Source organism: Meriones unguiculatus, chromosome 17 (genome assembly GCF_030254825.1).
Source record: "Meriones unguiculatus strain TT.TT164.6M chromosome 17, Bangor_MerUng_6.1, whole genome shotgun sequence".
Classification (NCBI taxonomy): Eukaryota; Metazoa; Chordata; class Mammalia; order Rodentia; family Muridae; genus Meriones; species Meriones unguiculatus.
In genome coordinates this window covers 45,249,803-45,272,803 of record NC_083364.1, presented here as the reverse complement: position 1 = coordinate 45,272,803, position 23,001 = coordinate 45,249,803, and the positions used below count along the sequence as shown (strand labels likewise).

At 38.6% G+C, this 23,001-nt stretch overlaps 1 protein-coding gene across 1 annotated transcript in view; it reads left to right on the top strand.

Annotated features, from left to right (window-relative positions):
• The window catches only part of Gap43 (growth associated protein 43), a 94,916-nt gene that overhangs the window by 44,504 nt on the left and 27,411 nt on the right, over nt 1-23,001 (top strand). The window contains exon 2 of the mRNA XM_021649569.2: nt 5,741-6,308. Coding sequence (XP_021505244.1) covers nt 5,741-6,308 — 568 coding nt within the window. The remainder of the gene's footprint in view (nt 1-5,740; nt 6,309-23,001) is intronic.

Sequence of the window (23,001 nt, the reverse complement as noted above, 5' to 3'; positions counted from 1 at the left end):
GTCATGGCAAGCATTCTTGTTGGACTCCTCTCGCTCATCTCCACACCAAAAGATGCTTTTACACTTCATCACTGGGAAGAGAAGGATTGTCACAAAACTGACAAAAGGAAGATCCTGACATCTTTGTCTACCATCTTTATGAAGTGACATTATTTGAAATGTTAAAAGTTTGTTATACTTTTTTAAAATTGTGTTATTTTTAATGCATGTGTGCATGTGTAAGTGTGCATGTGGAAGCCAGTGGAGAATTTTTGGGAGTGATTGCTCACCTTCAGCTGCATGGAGTCCTGGGAATGGAGCCCAGCACATTAGTCTCTTTATGTCTTTACCTGCTGAAGCTAAGCCATTTCTCTAGCACAAGACGTTGGAATTTTTAGTTCATCCAACAAGTTTTAGTTGATTATCTGCCATGTACTGATATCTACATCAGTCTGAAAACTTGGAGTCCAGCAGCAAATATTGGCAAGTTCTTTCTCAAATATAGGCTGGGCTTCTCTGTTAGAAAGCATAACTATTGAATGGTGTTTTAAGCCGTTTAAAACATGCTACCTCATATTATTAAGGAAATAGGTAAAATGTTCATTTTAAATAATATATGAAATATACTACAGACCCATCTTTTTCTTTTTATCATTAGCTATTATCTGAGAATTTAACAATAGTGTTAGCATCTTCCTCTTTGGTTCCTATTGTGATAATTTAAGGTCATTTTTTGTTGTCTTATTGATTCACAGCAGCAGCAATATGCTGCCTGTTTCTTTAAAGAAAATCATAACTTCTCTCAGCACCACCCTTCCAGGGCTTCTGAGATCCCTCTTTGTTCACACATCTCCTGGGAAATTACTCAGTCATGAAAGTATCTCATTTGCCCCACCCCGTAATTAAGAAAGGACTTTTACTTGACCCTGAATCAGAGTTGAATCAAGTTATGACAGTGTTTGGGAAAGGCTTAAAAGCTTCATTGCTTCTCCCTACATTTAGGTTCCTTTCACCATAAACAGAACAGAACAAAACAAACCCCAAACCTTTCAATTAAGCAAGCACAGTGTGGAAGGGACCTTGTGCACCCCAGCTGTGATTAGTCTCTACGTCTTCCCAGAAAAATGCAAGGATATTTCAATATCCTAGAGCAGGCTCATGCATTCCTCATTGAGAAGGGGGCATTTCAATCATTTCTGGACCCTTAACTGCACTTCAAGCAAGTGTAGAGGCACTAGTGTAAACTGGTTTGATACTTGCAAAATTTTTTTAAAGTATATTGGCAAAGTATAAATTATGATCACTTACTGAACTACACTATCAATAAAAATAGAATGAGTAATAACTAAACTAATTTTTCTAAAGTTCATATTTATATATTAATATTTTCCTCTGACTGTTTTATAGGTCACGTCACATCACATCTTTTTCATATTCATGAAAACTCTACTGTGTTAGAGGAAACATTATTTAGCACATCTCTTGCCCTTTGATTATATTTTTTTAAAAAATGCTTTTGCTCAATCAAGTTCTTCATGTTTTAGTTTACTTAAGATATTCTCGGCTTTTTTTTCCTATTCTTTTGCTGTGATAAAAATGCCCTAACAAAAACAACTTAAGTTTAAAAGTGTTTCTTTCCATCCACAGTAAAGGTACAATCCATTGTGGTAGGAAAGCAAAGCTTCGGGGGCTTGAGGCAGCTGCTTGCATCACCTCCACAGATAGGAGGGAGGAAGATAAGGGCATTTGTTCAGCTTCTTTTATCTTCAATATCCAGTCAGGCCAGGATGTGAATCAAAGGAATGGTTCACCCACTGTTAGGATAGATATTCTAGCTCACGTATCTTCATAAATAGAATCCCTCACAGGCATGCTCAGTGGCTAAATAATCGCATGGGTGTTCTTGGGACCTTGTCTCGTAGAATCCATATGCTATCAGCTTAACAAGTAACGCTAACCCATCGCAACTCCACTGCTTGTCAATTGATCCTCAATATCGCATTTAAGCCATTTCCTTCCATTCTTGTTCTCAAAGGCAAGTAACCATTGAATAGGGCAAAAATTCATTCAGTTGAACTTTAAAATACTCATACTTCTTAACAATTCTAGTACTCTTCACTAGGCCAGGGTCTCATCACAGTCTTTTAACTGTGAGTGCCTATTTAAAACAAACAAACAAAAAATTAGATACACCTATACTTCCAATGTATAATGTCTAATAACACAGAGTAAACACACCTATTCTGGAATGGAAGAGTCACAGTTAGAAAGAAGAACTGGCATTCACTAATGGTTTTTAAAGCATTTGAAAACCAGTCCTATCTCAGAGTAAAAAAAAAATGAAAATATTTGTAGGTGACAGAAGTAGATAGAATGCCAAGCTTTGCTTTCTTGGAGGGTTAAGTGTTCCCATGATAACTGTGAAGCCCTAAATGGACTGAAGTATCCCAGAAAAATGGATGTTATTTTTAGTTCTGAACTCTAGACACTTAGGAACCATGTTGCATCCATCTCCATCAGTGTGTGTACTTAGCATAGACATGTTTGTACATAGTAACAGGCTTAACATGATGTTTCATGGAGTCTCAGCTACAAGAAACGCCAAGTAATCCCAAGTTTACAATGCAACAAACTTGGATTTGGGTATGCTTTCTGAAAGGAACTGAGTCCAGACATAGACTGGGCCACTGGCTCAATCACTGAATGGATGAGGCAAGTAGATTTTTTCCGAGTTGTCGTTTTTCCAGCTTGATCTCTGGCTCCTCTGCACTCAAGTGTCTTTAGTTCTAGTTGGAAACTAGAAGCAATGGAAATGGTATGGGCAGAGGTGGGTTCTCTGCGACCTCTCTGATTAATAGCTCATAGTGAGGGATCTCATGCCTGGCACTGAGGTTTTCACTTAACAACCAGCGTCTTCTAGGGGAAGCATTATCCACTCATGTAAAAGTTCAGACACCATTTTAAAATTTTTCATAGTTTTGATTAGGTTAGAAAGTATCGGGCTTCCATAATGGTTTTTCATACATTCTCTGTTTTGGTTAGCATATCCCCTCCTCTTTTGCATCTTTTTAATGTCCATTTTCTTAATGGGACACAAGCTTTCGTGAGTCACTGGAGGGCCTCTTCTGCAAGTTGGACTAATCTGGAACAACTGGTTTGTTTATTCACAGAAAAAGTAGTGCTTATATTGAAGAAGCACTTGGCATCAGTGCCTAAGTGCAGATGTCCTATCATGTAAGATAGTGCCTCATTGAGAAAATCCACAATTGAGTACAATGAATAACATCTTGGCACTACTCTGTGCTCCATTCACAACTGTTAATTTCACAGGGTTATGATTTCATCTCTGAGCAGAGGGCTCCTGGCAGGGACAGATGCTCTGGTGCCCCAGATTGTGTTCTGTGTGTCCCAGTAGGATCCATCAAGAGCAGCAGGATGGCAGGAAGGAGATGGTGCCTCCAATAGAGAAGCAGTTGCAGCATGGCCTTGGGAGGAGGATAATAGGAGGAGGGGCTCCCTGCAAAATGATCCTTGCTTATCTTTCCTTCCATATGGAATCATGAGCATGCTTAACTGAGGGAAAAGAAAAAAAAAAAAAACTTACCTTGGATTTTACAGAGAACATTGTCAATCTTGATTTTAGCATTACATGTATCCTGTATTAAAAAGATGCTTTTATGCATCCATTAGCATGATGATGGACTTAAGCAATGACAGGTCTGTATATGTGTCCAAAGAATATCAAACAGGACCATGTCATGATTAGCTAGATCTAGGTCACTGGGACAGGCTGGAATGACAGGTGGAAAACATACTGTGTATTGACAGCTGTGGCTTACTTCATAAACTAGAGCAAAAGGCAAAGGAAAGCCAAGGCCAGATTTGGACCAAGCATGGGACCTAGTACGCAATAAACACTTGTATTAATTTTTTTTGAGAACGAGTTGCTTTACTGCTTACTTCTACAGCTCACAGCACCTAGAACAGGGATCATAAATGTGACCAAAAGACAGATGCTCAAAACCTATTGTACGTAGCCATTGTACTCATGAACTCAGTGGAGTACAAGATCAGCACATGCCTGGGCCCCTCCACCTTTCATCCCCTATGAGAAAGGCCTTCTTATGGGTCTATGGGCTGTTAACAGTTGCCTGGATGGGAGGGTGTCATTTTCTTCTGTGGTGTGGCCTCTGGCAAGCTGCCTGTGCTCCAGCAAACAATTCTCCACCTAGGTGTATGCAACTAACTCAGAACTCAGTGGGTCTCGAACAAAAGGAAGATGTGGAATCAAGAGGGTACGTTGTTGGGAAGAAATGCTTTGGCAAGTGAAGGAGGGGTTAGATAGCAGAGAGCAATGGAGGGTATGTGAAACCAAGTAAAATTCATATGTCCAAAGAATAAAAATACATATGAAGACAGGCTAAAGGAAGAAATAGAGGGCTATTACCAGTCAGAACACCACAGTGAGGAGCATTGTAATGCAGACTTTTGGGTATTTGCCGATTCATTTCTTTCCATGACTATACTTTCTATTCTTACCTTTTGATTGAAGTTACAAATAGAAAAAGATCATTTGTAGCACATGCAAGACTGTAAATGTTATTGCCAATAGGTAAACAATTTATATTCTTATTTCATGCCTGTATTACTAGAAAACTTTATTTGTGATAATAAAAAGTAATTTTAGGTTTAAATTACTTTGGGATTTTGATCACAAGTTAGTAAATATAGGTTTTGTTTTGTTTTGTTTTAAATCAACAATAAAAACAATTTTTCTTACCTTTTAAAACTCAGTGATAATGACTGCTTTTCATATTCCAGTTTTGAAGTCCTGGGGTGCTTATTGATGGTGTTGGACCACACATTGAGATAGTTAGAACAGTTGGTGGCCAGTGTCATGAATCATCCTATTTTGACTTCAGAAAAGCCCTGGAATTCATTATATATTGCATAAAGCCCTGATGAGATATACTGTTGAATTATTTAGCATGTTCCTTCACCTGAGTATATTAAATCTTCGATCATGCTTGGAAGCTTAGATGAGAGAGATACAGACTGTTGCATAGTTCTTAAATTGTTAAGTTTTAGCGTCCTCAGAAATCCTGAGAAGCCAACTTTTTTTTTTTTTTCTGAGAGCTCCTGCATAAAAACCTAAGGCAAATGTGATCTGAACCATCAAGTTACATCTAAAATAAGGCTTGTTTTAATTGGTTTGTAGAATAACATTGACTTGAGAAAGGCAGTGCATATGTGCTAACTTGAGTGACTTGTGTTTGTTTGTTTGTTTACTTTTGTTGTTTAAATGGGGTCATGTGGTCTCAGACTGTATCCTAGACTAACCTGGAACCCACTGTTTAGTCCAGGGTGGCCTTGAGTTTGCCATAGTCTTCTTACTTTACCTTTTTGAGTTCTGGAATCGCAGGGCTTTTCCAGAATATATGCCCATGGTTCTTGGAGGTCAGAAGGAAGGAAGTATTTAGGTGGTGACCCATGTCTGTAATCCCTGCACAGGGAAGCTGAGAAAGAAGGAGGTCATCCTCCAGGCCAGGCAGGTATTATAGATACCTATAAAAATCGTATCTTTAAAAGAATAGGACTGGCTGGAGAAGTGTCTCTGAAGAGTGATTCAAAATTTCCTTACCCCTTAGTAAAGTGTTTATTATAGAATGAATTATTCAAAAGTTATCCAATGTCAAGATTTTAAGGAAAAGAACACCCCTTGAGCTTTCCATTTTGTCCCTCTTTTTGTTTTTCCACAAAGGTTGAAAAGAATGATGAAGACCAAAAGATTGAACAAGATGGTGTCAAACCGGAAGATAAGGCTCATAAGGCTGCGACCAAAATTCAGGCTAGCTTCCGTGGACACATAACAAGGAAAAAGCTCAAAGGCGAGAAGAAGGGTGATGCACCAGCTGCCGAGGCCGAGGCCAATGAGAAGGATGATGCCCCTGTTGCTGATGGTGTGGAGAAGAAGGAGGGAGATGGCCCTGCTACTACCGATGCAGCCCCAGCCACCAGCCCCAAGGCTGAGGAAGCCAGCAAGGCAGGAGATGCGCCTTCTGAGGAGAAGAAGGGCGAGGGGGATGCGGCCCCCTCAGATGAGAAGGCCGGCTCAGCTGAGACAGAAAGTGCCGCTAAAGCTACTACTGATAACTCGCCGTCCTCCAAGGCCGAAGATGGCCCGGCCAAAGAGGAGCCTAAACAAGCCGATGTGCCTGCTGCTGTCACTGATGCTGCTGCCACCACCCCTGCTGCAGAGGATGCTGCCACCAAGGCAGCGCAGCCTCCAACGGAGACTGCAGAGAGCAGCCAAGCTGAGGAGGAGAAAGGTGAGTACTGTGGCGAGGGTGGGACCACAAGTGGGGTCCACCAAGGATGCTAACCCCGTAGCAAGACCACCTTCACCATCCAGGGGCAGGGACAGGAGGGTACTGTCTAGACAGTGTGGACTAGAAATCACAAAAATTACCGTGAATTCCCCCAAATCTACACGCATGAGAGAAAACTCAGAAAGAATTACATGGCAACCAGTCCTGAAGAGTCAGACAATTATCTTAATTGGATTGATATAAACAGTCAAGCTTGATAATCCCGGTTAAAAGAAAATGTGCTGTATGCTGATAGACTTAGTTTAATAAGTAATTACTCAGACTACATTTATTTCATGGATGGGAATTAGCTAATGTGATTATTTGGCTCTAGGAAGGGCCTCCTATAAACACAGCCAACTCTTTATTGATTATCTAGTGTGTGAATTGCCAGCAACAAAAATATAATCTCAGTCCTCCTCTCTCTACCCTACAATGTGTTTCTGGGCATTTCACCCACCACCAATTGGCGAGTGACATGTGTTTGTATGTGGAGAATGTTTATATATGTTTACATCTGGAGAAGGTTAGTTGTGACACTAATTGGGGTCAGACACAATTAGGAAAATAAGTCTGTTGATGTTGCCAAAAAAACAAAAGAAAAAACTCCAAATCCATAAATTATCATTTTATTATCAAAGACTCTTCTCTCTCATATGCATAAATAATTGTGAGTTGACTGTGAATATGGAAAGGTACTGGATTCTCTTCAGTTTGAAGCTATAACTTGGAATTTGGAGTCTTTTTATTATGATGGCTGGAAGATCTGGCACAAAATTAGAAAAGAATATCTTAAGAGCAAGAGAAATCTAACGGACTTTCATCTCTGGAACGTGACTGTCCCTCACCCAAGTGTACCTACAGTGGTGAAAATCTGTCTCTAAGGGCTGTCCCTAGTCTGCTGTGAACAAGAATACCTGTTACATTGCCTTCACCACTGCGACAATCACACAAGAAAACAATATCAGGGGATAGTTTTTGTCCCACAGTTTCAGATATTTTAGTCTATGATGAGCTTTCTCTGTTGCCATGGGCTATGTTAAAGCAGAGTATCATGACAAGAATGAATGCAGAGCAAAGTTGTGTACCTAATGGTAGCTAGGAAGAGAGAGGTAGGGGAGATATAGTTAAGTGGATAGTTGGATGGATAGATAGATAGATAGATAGATAGATAGATAGATAGATAAATAGATAGATAGATAGATAGATAGATAGTTAAATAGATAGTTGGATGGATATATAGCTAGATAAGTAGATGGATAAATGTATAGATAGATAGGTGACATATGATAGAGAAATAGATTGATCAATCAATAGATAGAGAAATTATAGATGATAGATTGATAGATGGATGGATAGATAGATGATAGATTTTACTTTTCAAAGGCACACACATATTTTCTTCAGCTAGACTTTAACCCTACTACCAGTTAAACACTATTCTTAGTCAATCAATGTAATCCACTTTTGATTAGAACAAAGACTCTGAGTATAAACCTCCTTGAAATCCCCCTCACAAACACTCTCTGAAGTATGCTTCACTGATATCCTAGGTGACTCTTACCAAATTGACAATCAAGATTAACCATTATACCATTCAACTCCAAAGATCTCTAGAGATAATGCTACTTCTGTGCCAGTTTAACTGGGTTGGTTTGCCCCCTTAGAACTTTACAGATTTATCCCAAAGACTAAGGGTCTAAATTTGGGCCAGACCACTACCTTGGCAAAGTTCATGGTACTGGACCAGGAGACGAATCCAAAAAATGTTAAGACATGTGACCTTCAGATTGAGAAAGCAACCACTAAACATTTGCCTAGATACTAAAGCATGTTTTCAGGTCTACATTTTTTTTTTTAATTTTATCCCTCACATTTGGCAAATTTTGAGTATAATAACCATGATAGTTATCAGCATACTCTTACATTCCAGCTTCAAATAAATCACGATTCTTTTTACCAGTGACTTTTTAAAAACCTTCATTGTAGCTACATATCTGCCCTCGAGGCTTTACAGATAAGACGATGATAGCATTTTTCCAGCATCAGCAAGCTATGAGAATAGGACATTGATTTCAGTTTATTCAACAAAATTGTCTTGATTCCTTTTCTTTAGGCTTAAAGTTCAAACCTCAAAGAAGTCTGGGAATCACATTGTAGACATCTATAGTGTCATTCTGTAGCTTGCAAGTCAATCACACTCTGAATTGTTTGACATGTTTGACAATGCTTAGATCATAGTTTTTAAACTGAGACTTTTAAAGTGTGGAGAATAGAGACATGATATAGTTTGGTTTGATAGAAAGAATTTGGTGAACCAAAGAAAAGTCTATTATAGATATAGGTAGATGTAGATATGATATAGATATATAAAGAAAAGCATGAAACTCCATTTCTTATTTTTAAGTTTTTATCATTCTAAATGACTAACTATAATGTTTTATGTGGTAAGTATTCAATAAATGTCAAATGTTGGAAGAATAGAAATTGACCAAATTTAATTTATAGGTAATATTTTTTACCTGCCTATATATTCCTCTTGTACATTTGAAAATTCTAATCATTTATTTGATTTAAATGTGTCTAGTCACTGAAAGTGGATAGAGATCATTCTCTATCTTAAGCTTTTCAAATTCTAGATGAGAAATATTTGAACTAAAGAGACTGTATAATGTCCATTGAAAGGTGATTGGGAGTCTAGGTGAAGTTCAATGTGAAGGTAATCCAGTAGGCAGTTGATAATGTATTTTGATCCTTCAGGTCATATGTTTTAAACTGAGATTTCTGAAGTTTGGAGAATAGATGCAAATTCATCGTATAATTTTAAGCATATCTTTCTTAGCTTTGGATTGATACTTTCATCCCAGATTTTGAAATACAGTTTGTAGCTTTTCTGGGCTGAGTTCTATCAGCCTGGCTTTCTGAGTGTAACAAGCACAAATTATTCAGTCATGGTGAATCTGATGGAATCACAGAAACTAAAGGTGACAAGGAGATCTATCATATCATATTAGTCCCAAATTCCCAGAGGCTCTGCCTCATGATTTTTCCCTCCCTCGTGGAATTTCATCCTAACCCTGGTTAAAATAAGAGTTTTTTCAGGCAGGCTGTGCAACCTGTAAATGAACAGCTATCATGGATTGGTTTAAGATTCTGTGTCTGCCTAAAAGGTTATGAAGAGATAAGCTAGAAATGTTCAGTGCAGGGAGGGACCAAATAAGTTCTAGGAGATAATCTAAGAAAATAAGATAAAAAATTTCAAGTCAACTTTGATCATTGCTTTAATACATATGGAAATTATTCATAAATTATGAATTTACTTACCTATGCCTTTTGCTGTTTATGGTTTTGATGGCTACTATAGCTTGCACTGATGTTATTTTTTTTTCTTAGTTTCATGGTATATATTTGTCCCTCTTTCTGTTTGCACACGCTCAACTCTCAGTGTGCCTTTGACCAAATGATTTCAGTGAGTTTCTGGTTCCCCTCTAGGAAGATGATTCCTTTACAGGAAACAGTGGGTTGAAGCACCTATTGGATGCTCCCTCCTTCATCAATGAGGGGAGATCTCTGAAGCCTCCTTTAATGATACTGTCCTTGGTGTTTTGTGCTGAGCAGGCAGCATGGACACTGGCTTCCAGTGATGGAGTTCTCTGCTGTGTCCCCCATCTCCAGCACTGCTGATGGATTTTCCTCAAAGAGGACTCCAAAAATTCTGCTGATATAGCATAAGCAATGCCACCTACGTATTCTGGGTGTTGATTTGTTTAAATTTCATTTATTTATTTTAATTTAAAAATCCCACACACTTACTTGTAAAGTGTGTATGTTGGGGGCAGTCGCCACATGCACATGGACTTCACAGAACAACTTTTCAGAGTCATTTCTCTCCTTCCACCATGTTGGTCCTACAGATCAAATTCTGGTCAGCAGGCTTGGTAGCACGTGATTCTACCCACTGAGCAATCTCACTAGTCCTATATTTTATTGTTATTAGTCTCATTACATCTTTCAAAACGGGATTATCAACACTGATCAGAGAAATGAGGAAGTTTACATCTTCAATTCTCTGCTTGAAGAGAAAATTACTCACTTTCTTTGTACCTCTTTCCTCTTCCTCTGTTATCTTTCCTTTCTCTTTTCCCTTCTTAATTTCATTCTGACTTCCTTTATTTTCTTCCATTTAGAATAACTTCTGATGTCACAAAGAATCAATGTCACAAAGAGTCATAAGATATGATCCTTTGATATCAAGACATTCTCATTTGTTAGGGAAAGTATTATGAAATCCAGTGAGTAGCATTCAAAATAGTTACATTATTAATCACAAGTGAATCATGCAAATAGGTATGGAATGCTTATATTTGCAATATACTTTAGGGCAAAAACAAACAAACAAACAATGCTTCCATGGCCCAGATGCAATTTAACCTGTGCTATCAAAAAGCTCTATATCATACATACATGAGTAGCTAAACTATGAGCAAAGAAAACAGAGGAAAGTTGATAATTTTTAAAATAATTATGTGTAGGAAAAAGAAACACCCAGCCTACATTTCCAGATTTAGGTTTAAAAATGTTTCTCAGAATTTTTTTTTTTTTTTTTTTTTAGTACCATCCCACTCTTTAGCTCTCAAAAGAACAAACCAGTTTCATCAAGCTGTGTGTTAGAGTGGGATTTCCCCTGGGTGTTGATGCTTGTTTGGCAGGGTGCCTCAGTTTAGATGTTGCTTCAACCACTTCCCTGATTTATATACAACTCATAAAGACTGAAGTTTTGAGTTGTGAATGTCCATAAATGTTGTTGATAAAACATGGGCACCCTGTCAGCTAACTCAGTGGTACACTGTTTAAACACCGTTGATTATTAAGCTTTTATGGAACACTTTTATATTGCTGGGGAAATCATTTTTATTGGCCTTACTTGACAACGTTCCACTCGCATATGTTGATATTTTTCTTTCTATTTTTACAGTCTAAAGACAAAGTAAAAGAAGTTGTTCTGCCCACAGATACAGTCCCTGACTAAGGAGAGAGGGATTCTCAAACTGCCAACCCTCTCAGTCCTTACCTAACTTATGTAGCTATGTAGTTTTTAAAGCTAAAATGGTTAATCTTGTCTCCTCCTCTTTTTTTTTTTTTAATAATATTAGTGGTTGTGCTAATCTCTGATTGTTCTTTTGAAGTCCCAACCAGAATATTTCTAGGTCAGGCTCTGTTTTACATACTTTGAGGTAGGCAGGGGAAAGGAGGCCTGAATAAGGAATGAGGAGATGGGAGGTCTGGTCAAGATAGCACATAGCATTTAAAACCCACTTTATTAAGAGCCACTCCCCATGATAAATGCTGCATGGTAAGTATTTCACTAAATCACTGTAACCACTCTATGGTATAAATTAGTACCATTTCCTTTCCCCCTTTACATGAGAGAAATTTGAGGTTCAGAGATTAAGTGAGGTACTTAAATATTTTTTATAGCTTGGAAGCATCAAGCCAGAAAGCCTCACTTGCTGAACCCTTGCATACACTAAGGCAGGAACTATTCTGGAAGAATCAGAGAAGAAAGATGCTCAAGGTCCCAAGTATCTTGGCTAACATAAGATTATCTCCTGCTTTGTATAGCTGGGCACTCCCTGGTGTTGTTGGGAATTATTAGTGATAACACTTACAGCAAGGCATCCAGCAACACTCATAATCCTGGTCAATTCCTTCTCAGTTCCATCATCCCAGAATTATGAGAAATATCAAACTTATTTTGATACTGAAGTTCTTATCCAATGGGTGTCAGTGCCCCTTTGTTAGAACTAGGTGAGCTACAAAAATCAAAATAGGAGTATCACTACTATCATTAGATATGCCAGAAAAAATGGGAGAATTACAGGTTGAAAGTGTTAAGTCTCTGTTGGCTGCAGGTCACTTGCTGTGTAATTAGAATGTATCCCTTCTAAACTTGGCTTCCTGACTCAGAGCCATTTTAGACACCTGTTCAGACTGTCCCCATCTCTGCCACAAGAATGTTTACAATGGATCTGCTGCCTTTGCACCATCTAGGACCCTATTCCTTAAGAACAGTCTAGAAGACATGAAATGGATTATAATTTTTATTTCTATAGTTTACGCAAAAGAGAAAAGGAAGAAATAAATCTCAGAACCAAAAAATGTATTGTTGAGACCTTTTATGCCTTTTTCATCATTTACATAAAATCCTTACTCTCATTTAATTAAAGAAGCTAACAATTAGAAAGGCATACATGTCAGTGCCCTAATTTCAAAATTGTCACATTATATTTGGCACTGAAAATAGTATATTTCTTAAAATATAGAATAACTTCAGGTATAGGCCATTCATAAAATATTTTTTCTTCTGCACACATGTGAGACTACACACTTAGTCTCAGAAGTATGAAAAAGTGAAACATGAGTAGTAAGCATTACACCTGGAGCTCATTTAGCTAACCACAGAGAGAACACAGAATGCTCAGTCTAATGGACTAGAAAGCACTGAGGGCTCACCATTCTGTTCTCGTGGCCATCGCTCCCTTACATGCTGAATGCTTTCTAGATCCAGACATGAATGGAAGGGAAGAAGGGGGTTGTCAATCTGCTTCAAGCTCTAAGAACTGTGTCCTTAAAGATATCTCACCATGAGGCAGCTTAAAGCATAAATAAAGATGTAGAAAAGGCATAAAAGGTCTAACTTTTGCCATGCTTCTTAATCTCATTTGAGTTTTGTACATGAAGAAATTGAGTAAATCAGGCAATTAAAAACTCATCCTAATTTATATAATAAAAAAAGTCTTGTGATTTTTGCCTTCTTCAAAAATAGCACACTTTGATTTCACAGCAATAAATCTTGGCTTTTTTAAAGCAAATATTCATTTGGGGGCTTGCTTAAAAGAAGATTTATGAATTGTCTTCTTGAGAGTGATGAGTAGCACTGTGTTTTCAAATAGATCCATTTCTTAGACTATCTTTAGTGCTATCTTGCTATGCTCTTAGTGTAATAGACTGCATACTACCTCCAATTATGAGGTTTGAGTTCTCAATCAGATATCACTGACGTTTCAGGCTAGCTGTTCTGTATTTTATACTTAGTTTTGGTATCTATAAAATACGTTTGACTAGTTTTTCTCTAGCTCCAAAAAGGCAAATGGTAGACCAAAGAGACACCTTTTCTTGGGTGGGCAAATGGCCTCTTCCCCAAACATGGTCACTCTCCTGTTGTTCTGTCTTTTCTTATATACTTGGCAGTAGATTGGGGGAAGGAGTTGAGAAGAGGGAAGCTGTTTAGAAGGGAATGACTCAAGGAGACCAGTTCTGAGATACGCTGTGGTTATACTTGAGGCCCAACAAACAACAAAAACTCTAATTGTCAATCTGATTTCCATTGGAAAGGCAACTCAGAACCAAGACTATTTATCAAAGGGCTCTTTTTACTCTATATTATACTTGAAATTGGAAATAAGGACTTGAAAATTATGGTTCCAATATGGTTAATCCCCTGTCTTATAGTTCTCCTAACCAGGACTCTGTGATGGAAAACTATAACTATGTTGACCACATTTTTGTTGTCAGTATTTCACTCTCCTCTTAGACTTAATTATTTATGTACTAGTATATCTACTTTATATCATTAAGTAATTACAGTGGTTTTGACTGTCAGATTGATTGGATTTATAATCACTAGTAGGTCAGTGAGGTATACATTTAGGTGTATCTCCAATGGCGACTCCAGAGGATCAACTGCTGGGAGGAAGAAGCCATACTGATTGTGGGCCTTGGAAAGAAAGAAAGGAGCAAACTGGGAGTGTGCTGGCAGTCCCTTCTCTCTGCTTCCTGTCTACCATGAAGCACCTACTTCTGCCACACACTACTACAGACACGAGGGATAACTAAGTGTGCGGGTCACAATGACTGTGGAATGGACCATCAGAAACTATGAGCCCAAAAAGCTTCCATCACACCCCAAGGTTGTTTCTGTTGGGTATTTTGGTCACAGTGGAGATATGAGCAACACAGTCAGTTAAAGGTTAAGCAGCTGCAATAGCTTGGAGAATTGGATTCTTTCTTAACTAGATGAAGGCTACATCCAACAGGCATCTGATGAGTTTTGGAAAGTTTTGCCAGCAGACAAGACACATCATATGGAAAAAATATAATAGAATTTTCTTTTAATTCCTTAGAAAGTTATATTCTCTGTAATAGGTCATTTAACCGTTGGTGAAATTAGCTCAGTCTTAGCATCTGCAATGAGGTCACACCAAACATAAATGGGAGAGATAGCATAGCTGATACATAAGTTAGATGTGATTGCTCAACAATCTGCAAACCTGTTTTCAATTTTCAAACCAATTAATACACTGGGAAAGAAAATATACTCTGGTTTGTCCATCTCCTCCCATTCTATTTTGGGAGAAAACTCAAGTCCTCATAATATATTCAGAGAGAAAAACATACACAAGGAAGAATATTTGCCCTTTCTTATAAATTATGCTCAGCATAGGGTCTCCTCATGTACAGTGCACAAGCAGTTGAAATCATTTCTGAAGGCTAGCCTTTCCTACCCCAGTGCAAGTTGATAGACTCTTTCTTAATCAGGAAGAGAAACCAAAAGTTATTCTCCTAAAATCATCCCATTTCCTGAAAAACTGGAAATGAACATTTTCATTGTCAGCAAAAAATGTTCCTTTTTTATGTGATGTATAAAAAAAGTGAAGAATATAATTTAAATATGCTTAAGTTCTGTATCTGCCAACACACACACACACACACACACACACACACACACACACACAATGTAAGGTAAGACCTGCCCAAGATTTTAGGCTGCCAGAAAATCTGGAAGAACAATGAATAAACCATTTTCTTTGTTCTTTAGCCCAGAAGGAGTCCAGGACCAGCTTTCCTTTTCTTTGAGAGCAATGGTATTTTTCTTCTTTTTCTTTCTTCCCCTGGAATTGACAGTGGAAAGGCAACTCAGAATTAAGACTGTGCAATTTCCGAACTAAAACTGCTCTTTTAGTTGTATGTCTGTGTGGGTGGGCATGTGCATGTCATGCGAGTGCGGTGCTGATGAGGCCCAGGGATCTCCTGGGGCTTGAGTTAGGGGCTATTGTGTGCTGGCTAACTTTGCGTGCTGGGAACTGAACATGGGTTCTCCGCAAGAGCAGTGTGCTCTCAACCACGAAGACATCTCTGCAGCCTCTGTTAACAAAATACACAGCATCTAAAAATAGAAACTGCTGTTTAGACTAATTAGAGGAAACTTCCTAGGGCTTCTTGACACATAAGTTGTCCTCTGTGGCGGCTGGAATTCAACCACTGAGGGCTTCTTAGACCAAGGGAGACATTCTGCATTAGGTTTGGAAGCCTACTGAGCACTGGAGGAAAAGCAGGGCTGCTCCGTTCTGAAGGAGGTGATTAATTTCATCCAAGCCCCAGGAGTGACCTGTGCCTGACTCTTGCCAGTGTGTGACAGGCACTCAGAGAAGGAATAATCTGCCAGGTTCCTTGGCTCAGTTCCTTTTTCTGACACGTCTAAGTAATCTTTGCAAGGTAAGAGTCCTCTGACCCTTCTGCTGCCCCACTGCAGGAAGAATGGATGATGCCTTCCCAGACCAAGAGTGCAACGTCGTAGATGAGAAAACAGGCTTTCCCAGCCCTGCTGTTTATTCTCCTTTCACACAGCCCTACAGACAGAATTTGTGCCCAGCCCGTGAGCCCTATCAGACTATAAAACATAAGAGTGGAAGACCAAATGGGCTCTTTCACATGCATGAACTGCACCACCTTGTCATAACTCTCATGTATTCAGCGAAGCAAACAGACAGACAAACCAACAACAATCTCACTTCATAAAATTTCTAGTCTAATTTAAAGGGCAGAGCAGCCCGGAGTTTAACAGTTTGCTTGCATCATTTTCCTATTGGTTTGATGATGAGGAAAAGCAGTGATGAAAGTGTTTTTATTTCTTTCCTTCCTGCTCCTTTAATACTGATAGGTTAATTCAAGAAGGTTTAGAAAAGAACTCCACAGATCTGGAAGGGACATGCTCATTCACCGCAGTCCGACAGTGGATGGGCATTTGGTGATGCACTCCTCTTTACAGCATGTTGATGGTGGTCTGGAGAAGGAGGTCAGTGCAATTGTAAAGTTACAGAACACTTTCGAAAAGCGGAGGAGAGACCTACATTTGTTTTAATACCAAGTTAAAGAAGGATTGATTTGTTGTGTCAGAATTCCATTTAATAAGTGAAATAGAATGTTTCTTTTTTTATAATTTTTATTTTTTATATTAATTACAGGTTATTTACTTTGTATCCCAGCTGTAGCCCCCCTCCCTCATTCCCTCCCAATCCCATTCTCCCTCCCTCATCTTCTCCCTGCCCCTCTCTAAGTCCACTGATAGGGGAGGTCTTCTCCCTTTCCATCTGATCCTAGTTTATCAGGTCTCATCAGGACTGGCTGCAATGTCCTCCTCTGTTTCTTATAGCCAAGATTAAGCTGGAATGTGGCTTATATACCTACCCTACAAGAGTCTTTTCCACAGAATTCACTTGAACTATGAGTTTTGAGGTATGAAGTTTTGAGGGATAGCAGGGTAATATTTTTTGTATTCTCTCTCTGTTTTCATTTTAGGCATACTTAAGTCATTTGTCCATGGATGCATTATGACCATACATAAGTATATTAGATGTATGATATAATAATATAATACATAATATATAGTATATAATACATAATAATATAATCTATAAAAGAAAATTAAAGGAAAGGAGGAAAGATAAAATGAAAGAAGAGAAGGAAAAGAAATAAACAGAAAGAGGCTGAGGAGATGGTTCAGTCAGGAAAGTGCTTGCTGTGTTAGCACAAGGACCTTTGTCAAGTGGGAAAATGGGTAGAGTGGCTCATGCCTATAATCCTAGCACTGGAAAGGTGGAAACAGGAAGATCCCTGGAGTTCACTGTCCATCTGGCCTTGCCAAATGGTGAGCTCCAGGTTCAATGAGAGACCCTGGCTCAAAACAGAAAGTGGAGAGCAACAGAGGAAGATGCCCGACATCGACATCTGGCCGTTACATACACAGACACACACATGTGCATGGACACGACCATTTTTACATCATGCACAAGGAAATCCAAGGAAGTTAAAGTATCCATGGCTTTACCATCCATAGCTGTAGCTACACGCTGATAAGTTGGCTTCCCAAAGCATGGAACTCAACATTTTAGAATTTGCCTAGTTAGGTTGTCTGTTGTGGCCTATTTCAGGCTACCAATGTTGTCACTGCATAAGCAGCTGGGAAAAGATGTCAGAGTTCTCCGGCATAGACTCATATATCAGTGTATTTTTAACAAGTTAACTCTAGAATGCTACAATAGCAATTTTCGAGTCTCCGTATTTCAGTGTTAGAGCACATAAAGATCCGTTTATACAACCATATGATCATGTGTATGTGGCATCATGGGAGCCTTCTGTAACATTTGCAGGCATCTGCTGAGCACTGTTCACTTGTTAAAATGGCCAAGGATGAGGGAGAGGCTTAGAACTGCACCTGGTATTAATGAGAGACGTTATTGCTCCCGAATGGGTTAATGCAGTGTCCTCGGAAGTGTGAACTGAGTGTTGTGAAATAACTCAGCAGTGAGAGGCACTTGTCTCCAAGGCTGATGACTTCAGTCCACATTGTGGAAAGGGAGAACCCACTCCTGCAAGTTGTCCTCTGATCCTCAAGATGCGTGTGGTGGCTTGTGAAAGCTGTCCCCTGCCCCCTCCAGATAAATGTATGTAATAATTTTTAAGTGTGACCTGATATTCCGTATTTTGAATGAATTGTAAGGCTTTTTATTTTTACTTTCATTTTAGAGGCAAATTTGGGGTTCAGGCTGAATTGTAACCATTACTTGCTCTTCTAATCTCTATGCTCACTGCTTTCTTTTCCTCACACTAATTTTAGTGCTAGGAAGAACACTGAGAAAAAAAAATGTATTAAAAGAGGGAGGGACAAGGTTAGTGAATAATTGTAAGATCAGATTTGCTTTTTCACAAATTACTAAGCTGGACACCATATAGCACAACTGTGGTTGAAGACTGTAGGGGAAATGGAGTTGTCTGGAGAATGCTAGAAGCTCTTTGCTTTGGTGTCCATCCCTCTCATCCAAGAGGATCATTTTTCAGCTCTGAACATCATGTTGAAAAACACTAATCTTAAAAGATTCTTTGCTGCTGTCTCTTGGTAGGACTAGAAAACCTGGCAACATCCTTTCATCCCAACATTCACCATGAGTGTGGATAACCATAGCCATGCTGATGCTGTAGATTGAGTGCGTTATTTACAGGGCTGACAGAAAATGCTTCTATTTTAAAGTTCTGCCCTTTATTCATTGGTCTGGGTTACCCCCAAACATTGTATTGGGTTAGATAAGATGAAGCTCCAACAATCTTAAGACCATACAGAACATATTTAATAATTATTGTAGAAACACTTTATTCTCTAAAACCTTGGGTTAAAATGCCAAACCAATGCATGGCTGTGCTTCTGGGGTCCTAGAGTCCATTCTTCCAATGGAAAAGTACCTCAGGGCTAATTTTTGGGAGATTTGGCAGAAGTTAGAGGTCAGGGGTCAGGGATTTCACCAGTGTACAATATTCTGTGCCACAACCCTGTCCTCAGCTATTTACAGATTTTGGTAAAATTTTGAAATTTTAACCAATATTAAGTAATAATTGTTATTCTGGACTTAAGACCATTTTTTTTCCCACAAATACCTTGGATTTTGGTATCACTAAGTTCAACCAAAACTTCAGAGCTCATCCTTTTCATGTACTTGAAGCCTATATTTTCCAAACAGATTTTCATGCTAGAAACACTATAGAAATTGTTTATATTTCAAGAATTTGCTTATGCTGTAAAACACAAGCCACTGAACTTTAGGTGACCCACCTAACATTACCAGCCAATGTCTCTTAAAACAAGCTTTAGGAAAAGCAAACTGAATGAGCAATAGTGTATTTTTCTATTCCAACTTGCATTAAAATAATTAAAAGAAAGTAATGAAATAAAAATAAATAAATAAAATAAAAAAATCTTAGTATAAAAAATAATTTTTCACATTGTTATCCTCCTTAAGAAATATGCTCATACAATTTTGAAACATCCACAAAATTTAGATTGATAGACATTAAAATCTGTGAATAGGTTTTAAACATTAAAAAAGAAAGAAAATCCATAACCTGTGTATCTTCCACTGTTTAGCTCTAGTGGATGATAGCTGTTTGGATGTCTGCCTAAAAAGATGCCCCAAAGGGAAACCTTTGTGCACTATGGCGCCAAGTCCTAGTTAACTCCAAGAATTCACATCCTAAATTTCATATTAGTGAGTCACGTTATGTGATAAACCCCACCTGCGTAAAGGAGCCACTTCAATAATTACAGGCTTCAGCTCTGAGGTGCTTTAGCTTTTGATAATTGCTTTTCTAACTTTCACTTTTACTACACTTTTTATTTAGTTTGTTATTTGTGTGTGTGTGTGTGTGTGTGTGTGTGTGTGTGTGTCTAGGTGGGGATAGGGGAGAGGTACACTCATGGAAACCAGAAGAACTCCTTGCACCATTTGGGTTTTGGGAATTGAACTTAGGTCCTTAGACGTGATAACAAGTGCCCTTAACCCACTGAGCTACCTTGGCGGCCCAATCTTCTTTTGAGTCCCAGTACTTTGTTCTGAAGGCCACACATCCAAAGCTCTATATTTATACTTGTCCAAAGCTGTCCTCTTCAGAATCTCTTCCAACACTTAGCTTAGTGGCTGGGATGAATTTGAAATGATTACTTTTGCCTTCATGACCTCCCCTGGTCTGACTTCTGATTATCTCCCTGATCTCATGTCTTTGGATACCACCCCTTTCTTCACTCTTCTCTAGGCACATGCTTTCTAAATATCTCTAGTGAGTTTAGTTTACGTCCATTGAAACACTGGTAGTTTTTCTTCTTGCTGTCTCTTGGCTAGGTTGCCTTTTGTCATTCAGGTATTTGACTGTGCTTGCTGTGAGAGGCCATCCCTGACCTTTGACCTGACTAGCACCACACCCATCAGCCCCATCATCAGTGCTACCACATCAACCTCTTTAGATTATCTAGAGAGGGGGTTCTCAACCTTCCTAATGCTGCAACCCTTTAGTACAGCTCTTCATTTTGTAATTTTGTAGTGATCCTCAACCATAAAAAGATTTTGTTGTCACTTCATAACTGTCATTTTGCTAATGTTATGAATTGTAAGTATTTGATTTGCAGGCTCTCTAACTTGCGACCCCCAAAGGGGTCGTGACCCACAGGCTGAGAACCACTAAGTTTAGAGCGTCCTTATGCCTCATAGGAGTGTGTTTACCGCTCTTTGATATCTTGATTCTTTTTCTGTATCACTAGACTTTTCAGTCCTTGAAGACAGCGACAACATCCTTCCTCACAATACTCAGCATCTTAGTGCTGAGAGCCCAGCACATAGGAAGTGCTCAATACAAGTCCACTGATGCATTAATAACATGACTTTCCTACATGGAGAGATCCCTTTTCATAAGCAGCTTGCAAAGAAAAGGATTACTTCAGTTTTCGAATGTGAAAAGTTCAACCAGTTTAAAAAAAGACTTTTTTTTTCAGCTAAAGTGTCTACATTACTTATAACCCTCTCTTCTAAGTGTTAAATTAATCTATTTCCTTTCCATGACCCATTTCTGAGTACTTCCTAGACACACAGTACTGTCTAACTTCTGTAGCAGCGTATTCCAGCCAACCCTACCTTAACCAACCAAGTATCTCTACCTACTTGCTTCCAGCAAGGAAGAGAGAGAGGAGGTGAGCTTCACTGTGCCCCAAGTTTAAACTCAAGCTACTTCCACACTTAAGGCATTGCTGATTCCAAGCCAAGTTTTAGGAGCAAATTTTACCTCGGATATTTCATGAAGTAATAGTCTTAGGACTGGACAGACATGGACTCAATTTGAGGTCACCTAAAGCTGCTCTCTGTGTAGCTTTAATACTTTGTCCAACCCCAACACTCTTTCTCTCTGAGATGAAACTATGAATGCCACTTCTATTTATTGTATTTAATAAGGAACTGCTGGCCAAATGAACCCCAATCATCCCCTTTCTTCTGATAAATATATGAAATAATTACTTCTCATCCTCATATTCTTCACTTGAGCTATGGAGAAGGTCCTTGGAGCAAATCTTTAAATTAGAGAAAGTAAAAACAAAGATTGTCATCTTTTTATAGAGAGATAAGAAAACATTTGCTTGGGTGGGGAATGAGTGCAACTAGATTGAATTAAAAATATGTATGAAATTGTCAAAGAACATTTAATTAAAAAAAAGGTTAGTAGAAGCTGTTATTTTATCCAGTAAATACTACATGGCATTTATAATGTGATGCATTTGAAACGATGTAAAGGGTGTATAAAAAGTAGTTCATAAGAGAAAAAATACGTATGGGATAGTTGTTGCATCAGTAGACAGCTCATTGCAACAGCCTTAAGTTTAGGTCAATCTCATCTTTGATTATGACACAGGAGAGAGAGTATGGGTCTTGGAATTGAACCTGAAGCACAGACATGGTCCCTAAGGAGCTCTGTCAATAGCTCAGTGTGGGTTTCATCATTGTGAAGTGATCTCATGGATGAACCCAGTTGACATTCAATGGTTGCCAATGAAGTATCTACAGTATGTCTTATTGAACATATAGCAAATGTATAATAGAAACCAACCTTTTTTTTTTTACTTTTAGTCCTGTTTCTTTCATCTGAAGTTACTGAAAAACTCATTTTTTTTTCTGCCTTGGTACCAACCCCCTGTCTTTATAAAGGAAATTAATGCACAAATATGACTTAATTTATTATGGTCACCTAGAGAGACACATAATGATAGGCAGTGTCCTCTGGGAGTAAGAGGCTATTCTATTTGCCCTACTTTGTAGCTCAGCAACATTACCAGCTACTTACATTATCAGTAATGATTGAGCCTGGAAGTTAGCCAAGGCCACCAGGTAGTGATGGGAGGATTAAGTTAGGCTTCATGTAATTGGTCCCTCAGAAACTGCAATCTAGGCATTTGATAGAAAGAGTTGGGAACTCTTAAGAGAAATGGCTAATATGCTCTTTCTAGGAAGATACCAGTATAATTGTTTCAACTTGGATTTTAATCTTATTGGCTTACATGCAGAGGGAAAGTTAGGCATGACTTTGACCTAGGGATGAGGTTGGGGTTCAAGAGAACCTTGAATCTACTGAAATTGTAACATGCTTTACTGTGTGTGCATATGGATGGTATTGTTGTCTTTCATCACATACTCAGCTGAGACCAGTTCTCGAAAATGTTCAACCCACTGTTCTTGAACAATCCCCCAGGACAGGCTGTGCATGTGTGTGTTCTAATGAATGGTGACATGTCTTGGCAGGATCACCTTGAACAGTCACATAATGAGTTAGAATCAGAAGAGAGGAGACAAGATACCCCAAAGAACACGGTTCATTGTCATTCAGATAACTTTCACTTGTTAGTGGGTATAATTTACAGAGCTGTAGGCATAATGAAGAATTCAGGTGCACAAAAGTGAAAAAAAAAATGTTCTTAGTCAAGTTATAATCTTGTTGGAAGCAAATTAAG